The 8,137-nt window shown below is 50.5% G+C and overlaps 1 protein-coding gene across 12 annotated transcripts in view; it reads right to left on the reverse strand.

Annotated features, from left to right (window-relative positions):
- The window catches only part of LOC143030265 (NAD(+) hydrolase sarm1-like), a 722,505-nt gene that overhangs the window by 2,271 nt on the left and 712,097 nt on the right, over positions 1-8,137 (reverse strand). For all 12 annotated transcript variants that reach the window (XR_012967128.1, XR_012967083.1, XM_076196001.1 and 9 more), the window contains 2 exons: positions 1,824-2,075; positions 276-1,702 (listed from right to left, as the gene is read on the reverse strand). Coding sequence is in view for 10 of the 12 variants with exons in the window: in XM_076196001.1 (XP_076052116.1) it covers positions 276-1,702; positions 1,824-2,075 (1,679 nt within the window). In the remaining 2 variants the exon portion in view is untranslated. The remainder of the gene's footprint in view (positions 1-275; positions 1,703-1,823; positions 2,076-8,137) is intronic.

Consider the following 8,137-nt stretch of genomic DNA (forward strand, 5'->3'; position numbering starts at 1 on the left):
ACACACACACACACACACACACACACACACACACACACACACACACACACACACACATACATATATATATATATACATATATATATATATATATACTCCCCTTCAAAGTTGAAAGTTACCCTGGACCCGGTCCAGGAACCCGAGTATCAGCCACTGATGGAAGAGAGGGTGTTGACGGGTTTTGATGATGGGTGACAGGACCATCACCTGCAGATATATGCCACTGGTCCTGGGATCAACTAACATGAAATACCTGAAAGGGGCATCCTACAAACCTGAGCAATTCTTTAGAGACGCCCGCTTCTATCATCTTGTAGGTGTACTCAGCGAAGACTGTATCAATCTGCGTGAGGAACGTGTTGAGACCCGACGAGTCGCAGGAGGAATAGTCTGCGATCATCTTGAGCTTTCTCAACTCCCGTAGAAACCGCCGTCGAAGGATTCCATTCGTAATACCAATGTCGTTCTGTAGGTGGATCTCGCTCAACTGTAGAAGGAGGTCGCCATCCACACGCGACCCGAGAAAGTTATCCATGAACTGGGCAAAGCCAATCTGCTTGACCCATTCGCTCACATCCTCGACGGACCACAGAGGAACCTGCTGACTTAATTTGTGCGGCACTTCCTCCCCGATGAGCCTTAAAGCTTGAGCGGCGTACTTGCTGGAGATGGCGTTGGGCGAGCTCGCTACGTCCCTGAGGGGTTCGATAGCACCAATATCATGAAAAATTTCGATGTTCCCTTGACGCTTTTTGATGCCCGCCTCCATACAGAAGTGAAAGGCCGCCAGGTTTCGAGCTTCCTCCCTCTTACTGTTCAAGACGGGCACGAGCCTCTGTAACCACGACGGGCTCTGACCGTGGCGATGGGCCACATTACTGTTGGCGAAGTCGTCCGGAAGGTGCGTGGTCACGAAAGGCTCCACCAGGTTCAGGGTTTCGGACTTGAGCACGGCGGCCTCGATTTCCTTGTTGGCCACCAGGGCGGCAATGGCCAGGAAGGCGTAGTATTTGATGTTGTCGTCCGTGTGAAAGGCCAGTGGGAAGAGCCACACGGGAACCTTCTGCTGGATCATGGCCTGGTGGTTATCGGAGCCACCGTAGAGCGAGAGATTAGCTAGGGCACCGGCGCAGTGACGAAGAGTCTCCACGTCCTTTTTGCGGCACTCATAGAGGACCGCGTCCAAGCCGCCCAGCTTGATTATATCGGAACATGTTCTCTCGTTGTGCTTGAACAGGTGCTCCAAGATGCCCGTCCCCACTCGCGCGCCGTCGACCGAGGAATCATATTTGGTGCAGTCGCAAGCGACGTTGACAACATTTTTTAAACCATTTTCTACCACATAACCTCTGTTATCAGTGGTTAAGCACTGTTCCAACACCTTGGCAGTAGAGAACTTAAGCTTGTCGTCGTTGGACATGCAATTGTCGATGAGAATGTCGAGACCGCCGTTATCTCTGAGGACGTTGCAGAGCGAGGACCCGACCCTCTGCCCATGAGTGGGCACCGACCACGCCTTCCGCATCATTTCGTTGATGTTCTCGAGCAAGGTAGGGGCGTCTGTGGGGCTCAGCGAGCTCAGTTGCTCCACGAAACTGGACATAACTCCCGAATACTTCATGATAGCTTTTTGCACATCCCCCGGCTGCGAAGTCTGGCTAAGGATGCCCAAGTCGTCGAAGCCCACAATGCTGACGTTACTCTGCAGAGAGAAAAGAGGAGAATTCAAGAATGCTGAAAATACACACACACAGCTGACACGGATTACCAGTTTTATTGACGGCCTCATTATTAGTAACATCATCATTGTTATTGCTACTAACCTGTGAGGAACTCATGGACGAGGACTGCTTGGTGCAAACACCCTTGGTGTTGATAGTTAGCCCTGAGGATGCGGACTGGCGCATAGTCTCCTGGTTGATGGAGCCTACGGGCGTGACAGTCTGCCGTTGCTGTTGCTCGGAGACGGCCGACTTGTGAGCAGAGAAGCCCTCGCCCGATAGCTTCATGGTGGCCCCAGCCAGCTGGGTACCTTCACGGTGCGTCACGTCCCCCGCGCGGAGCTGCCGCGCCTCCTGCAACATACCAAAACAAAAAAAGAAGACCACATTAGGCGACAGATATTCTTCTTTGACTTACACGGCCGTTGTAGGCATGCAGGCCTAATTACTTCAGCCGTTTGAGGCAGACACAGGGCACACAGCCCGAGCCGTCCTTCCAAACCTCAAAGCGGCGAGAGGAAAGGGATACATGCCCTAGGTTCCAAGTCAAGGTCCATAGTTGTGAGGCTTGACTCGTCACCTTGCTCCTTCTTCCAGAATTCCATGAGTCAGTCAAGCTTGCGCCGACCGAGTCCATCGGAACAGGCTTCCTCCTGCATGCCTTACGGAACGCAATTTTTATAAAAAATTTACTACCCAAAAGGAAGAAAGGAAAGTACCATTCATTTCAAATGAAAATCGACATACAAAAAATAAAGTCGTATCTTAAGATTTTCAATATTAAGTATTTGCCATGATTTTCTGCATCTACAAGAAAAAGAAGAAAACGAAGAATGACTACAGTATTATCGAAACCATTAATACTATCGTTTCTGAAACATATTTCCTGCTTAAGAGCATTTTCTACTTTCACAATCCCCCAAGCCACCAGAGCTATGATCCAACATCAATAGAGTTTACCAACAAATCACGCCACGCACACGTGTGTGTGTGTGTGTGTGTGTGTGTGTGTGTGTGTGTGTGTGTGTGTGTGTGTGAGAGAGAGAGAGAGAGAGAGAGAGAGAGAGAGAGAGAGAGAGAGAGAGAGAGAGAGAGAGAGAGAGAGAGAGAGAGAGAGATTGCATACGAGAGAGCACGCACATAAACGCCTGTGTGAGTGTGAGAGGGAGAAAGAGAAAGCGTGTGTGAGCATGTGCGTGTGTTTGCGTTCATGTGTGTGCGCGCATGTGTGGGCGTGTGTGTGGGCAGCAGTTCTAGGCCAGCTATAACACGGGCAAGAGTGACCACTCAACACCAAATGTGAGTTGTACTGGAATGCTCTATAGAAAGCTCGCAATTGTACAAATGTGGAAGCGGCAGCACCTCGATAAGAACATTTGTGCGCGCAGACACGCGGACAAAGGTCAAGCCCAAGTTCTGCAGAAGCGAACCAACCAATCATGCGGATTTCCGAGGTCTCGATACCTTTCATAGCGGCAGCCCCAAGAACAGGTAACACTGCTGCTGGATGTCACACGCTCTCGACCCCCTTTACTCCCTCCTCTCCTTAACACAACCAGTGTCGGCGGCAGTGCCACCCTCGGTGTCATGCAACTGTGCATATCTATTCAAGCTTGGCAACAATAGAAGCAGCAGTTGAACGCAACGCCGGAGGCATCATAGGGCACTAAGGCGACGTGGCACATGTGCTACAGCCTTGGCACTCTTTCCGCGAGGGCTGTCCGTCTGAGCGAGAAAAAAAAAAAAAAAAAAAAAAAAAAAAGCTAACAAACTAACAAGAGCGGCCGCATTGATATAAACGTCTAACGCCTGCTCTACTACCCACTTTGATTTATGTACGAGCTGTAAGTGTATTTTGCCCTGTGAAAGAGACCGACTCTATGACTTATGTTTTACAGCGGCAGTCACTCACTAGCCTCGTCGCCTGGACTTCACCTTGGCCTACGCCACTGCTCCCGCCTTTTTCCGGATGTCGAAAGAGGAATCCTTCGTCCGGAGTCACCTTATACGTACCGACACTTAACCCGAACCACCTCAACTTCTGACTCAGCAGAGAATGTCGAAATTGTGATGTGTGTGGAGAAACGTAAATGTCGAATTTTCGAGGAAATACAAGTGAGATCGTTGATGAACGGGCACATAAACAGTCGCTCCTTGCATATGCAAACTTCGACTCGGGTGAGGCTCGTAATTATATCTTCGGACCATTCCGACACCAACTCAAAAGTGCCAGATGGAACTCGTGCCAGCCCGGGCTGAAGGAAAGAGCGTGTCATAGAGCAATATCATGAATGTTGGAGAAAAAAAAAAAAAAAAAAAAAAAAAAAAAAAAAAAAAAAAAAAAAAAAGAATTGTGGCAATCGGCAGGCGGTTCCTGCCCGTACCTCTGTCCCCGTCTCTACCCCTACCTCTACCCATCACACGGACATGGTCAACACGTGCCCAAGGTCGCCCCTTGGGCCCCTTAATTAACCAGACGGCCAGACTGAGGTCAAGGACGCCTTTCGCGGGGTCCTCCAGGATGCTCACCCTGTCTATGGTACTGCTTACTCGCTTCCTGCTGGTTTACTTACTTGGAAAAATAAAAGCAGCCAGGTGTTAAAAGAGGAAGAAGGGGAGGAAGAAGGAGGAGGAGGAGGAGGAAGAAGGAGGGGGGAGGAAGTAGGAGGAGGAAGAGGAAGAGAAGGGTACTCTAAGCCTAAGCCTTGGTTGCTTTGCTTACCCCGGCCTTGGCCAAATGAAAGAAGGGTCGGCACGATGAAGGGCCGCACGCCGGGTGGCCGCATGAAGAGGAGAAGGAGGAAGGGCTGCACGGAGGAAACGAAGGCGACGACGAAGCGGGTGGTGGGGAGCAGGGAGGGGACGGGAAGAGGGACGAGGTTGGCAGAGAAGAAGGAGAGACGCATGGTGACGCGACGCCCGAGTTGGCAGCCTGGGGGTCGGGGTTGGGGCAAGAAGCATGAGAAGAAGAGGGGATGCTGGCATGGTCGAAGTGATGGTGGTGGTTGAGGGCGAAAGGCGAGGGCGGCGCCGCGTCCACCACGCCCAACCTGCGGTGCCGCTCACCCGCACTCGATGAGCAGCGATCGCATTCCGCAGCCGCTGTGCAGCCGCACTCCGGGACTGCTGAGGGCTGCTCATGGGAGTTGCTCCTGTTGCAGCAGCAACCTTCGCCGCCTCCAGGCTGACAATGCAAAGGGTTGCACACACGAGAAGCTCTCCGCCTTGCGCCGTGGCAAGCACCCGAGGTGCAACCAGGAGGATACGCGTTCTTCACCCCAGGCCCCCGGCACAAGCTGTTCTTCCTGCTATGGGTCGATGCCCTCCGCCCGCAGCTGGAACATTGGCTGTTGGGGCTCAGGAGGACCCAGAAGACGTCAAAGTTGAAAACAGCCCAAGGAACGGGTGATGAGGAAGCAGAGGAGTTGTTGGTCGTCGCCGAGGAAACCAGACCCGTGTGAGCGCTGAACTGGTTGTTACTGCTGTTCTTGCGTATACCGCCCGGCAGCAACGTCGACAGAACAGTGTCGCTCACCCGACGCCGACGCTGCACCATACTGAGGTTCCTCCTTCTGCTCTTGCTCCTCTCCTGCCGCTCCTTTGCTGCTTCTCCCCGGTGCCAACCCCTTCTCCTCCTCCTCCTTTAGGCACCGCAATTGTCCACTTCACTCTAGGGGCCGCGCACCTTTGTTCATCTCAGACACGGTCACAACGCACGCACGCACGCACGCGTGCGCTCACTAAAAGGGATGTTATCTTTTCCAACACATAAGGAACTTGTAGCGCTGAGTTCGTCGAAAGCAAATCGCGCGACTATGTTACATCCTCTATGACAAAATTATTGTTTTCCATCTTGTCTGTCTGACCTGAATTTCAACCTGTTGAGTACATCACAACCATGAGTACGACGGGCTCAGAAACCAAAATGCGATAAGCAAGAAAGGCACCTAATTGGGATGAAAAGAAACAAGGAAGGGAGGAAAATAAAAGGAATGTCCGTTTTCGGAGTTGAGGCTGCGCGCGTTCTCGTAATCGTAACGACCGACGGCACTACATCGCACACTTTTTTTTTTTTTTTTTTAAACAAGTGCTCGTTCACCTCTTGACTCTCGCGTCGCTTTCATTATAACGCCCATGCGAAGCCAGAAGTCCTCGTTGACTACCACACTACAGTGACCTACTCCAAGGCAACAGCTTTAAAGGACGTAAAGAATCCATCTCATTATGGTCCAAGGTCCTAGGAACTCGACCGCGTCCGTCAGCACCTACTTATTGACCTATACCTACGCCTACACAGCTACAAACACATACGCACGCACACACACACTACGCACACAGCTCATTCCCTGAACATTACAATTAAGAAAATATACGAGTATGGTCGGCCGTCGCGCTGATGAATAATTTAGAAAGACAGAGGTGATCAAGGGAAGTATTCAAAGGATTTAAAAACTGGAACCAGACATAAACATGTCCATATGTCTGTCCCTTGGTCTATGTTTTCCCTCCGTCGTATTGACTACGCCAACTGAGTTTTCCAGAGGACCTATCGCTAGGTTTGGTGGTGGAGTTGGGGGAGGCGTGATGTTCCAATCTAAAGGAAATTAGCCCTGGGCAAATAGGATCATGTAGAAAAAGTATGTTGGGGGCATGGCAACCGCGGCTGATCCTCCCACCCTTCCTTTAACCCCCCCCCATCCTTCACCCCTTTTCTGAACATGCCCTTGGTCTACCATCTAGTAATATTATCCATAGAGTCTCAGCTCTATACCCGGCCCAAACTACCCCTTGCAGTGCAATCTTGCGTCACAGGTGACCCCAGAGGGTTTTTGCTGGTGGTCCTTGAAGGCAGCGAACAGGTCGAGGCTCATCGCCTTTCCCTCGGGTTTTCTTGCGTACAGTGACTACAAGGTTCTCATACGGATGTGAAGGCCGACGAGATCAGCAGTCTCTTCGATCCTAAACCTAAGAGATTTCAGTGGATATTCTAAATCCGAATGAATGTCAGCACCACCATCATCAATAGATGATGTTGTTCCTTGGGTACATCAACGAGGACCTACGAGGGCAGGGTATCGCGAGGACCCATCTCCGAAAACACAACGACGAAGAACAAAGAATTGCCGTGTCATGCGGCTTCAGTTTTTAATTCCTTCTTCGCGGCGGCAGATTTTATAGATTTCGTCCTTGCTGACGTTGACAACTTCATTTCGGTATGGGCGGCGGCTCCCGGGTAGGAGCTGACTCTCTTTCAAAGCAGGCATATAAACCGACTAACACACACATACATATAAATACATACTCACACATATAACCACACACAGCATTACCCATAGATCGGTCATATACGAGCTCTGAGCTCTCTTTCAGGAGGGAAATAACTGTCGATCACAAGTCCAACACGTGATCCAAGACCATAGTGAATCACACACACACACACACACACACACACACACACACACACACACATATATATATATATATACATATATATATATACATATATATACATATATATATATATATATAAAATTACATACACATAAACACACACACATACACATACACACATACACACACACGCCACCTGGTTGGTAAGCCCAAGAACCTGTCTATTGAGGGTCCGAAAGCCGAAGTGGCTCTAGTGCCAGGCGGGCGGGCGGGCGGGCAGGCAGGCAGGCAGGCTGGCACACAAAGCAGATTGCAGACGAATCCTTGTATTGGTGCCGCGTAATATAACGCAACTTGAAAGCCTTCTCAGGTGACCTCTTCTTTCTTAAGCCAGGCCAGCCCAGAACTCAAAAGCCCACCAAGAGCCCCCTCTTCATTCCCGAAAGCTTGCACCACTGCCCTCCTCCCAGCGCCCTCCCCTCCCACCCTAACACGCACACATTCGCGAGATAAAGTGCCAATAGACCAAAACTCGCACCGGGAAACATTGCAGTCGCTTCTCAAGCTCTCTCGCTACTCGGAGCTGATTATGATGGCACACGTCTGCATTATATAAATTCGAAGTCGCATACAAGTCTGCGTGCGTGCTGCGCGCGCACACACACACACACACACACACACACACACACACACACACACACACACACACACCATATGCACACAAGCGCACGCTTACATACACATGCACATGCAATATACATTGTGTATGTACGTATGTGTATGTGTGTGTGAGTGTGTGTGTGTGTGTGTGTGTGTGTGTGAGAGAGAGAGAGAGAGAGAGAGAGAGAGAAATACTGCGTGCGTGTGTAATAATGTGCGCGCATTATGCAGTCATAAACATAACTAACATTTACGGTGGAAAGGAAGGGAAAAGTTAAAGTCTTTTGCTGATTAGAAGGGAGAGGGGGGCTAAGGGAAAGGCGGGGGCGACCGAAAAGGTCAAAACAGCTGAAAGGGGAGAAGAA

The sequence above is a fragment of the Oratosquilla oratoria genome, chromosome 1, assembly GCF_046742065.1.
Source record: "Oratosquilla oratoria isolate Oo_2021 chromosome 1, ASM4674206v1, whole genome shotgun sequence".
In the NCBI taxonomy this organism is placed as follows: domain Eukaryota; kingdom Metazoa; phylum Arthropoda; class Malacostraca; order Stomatopoda; family Squillidae; genus Oratosquilla; species Oratosquilla oratoria.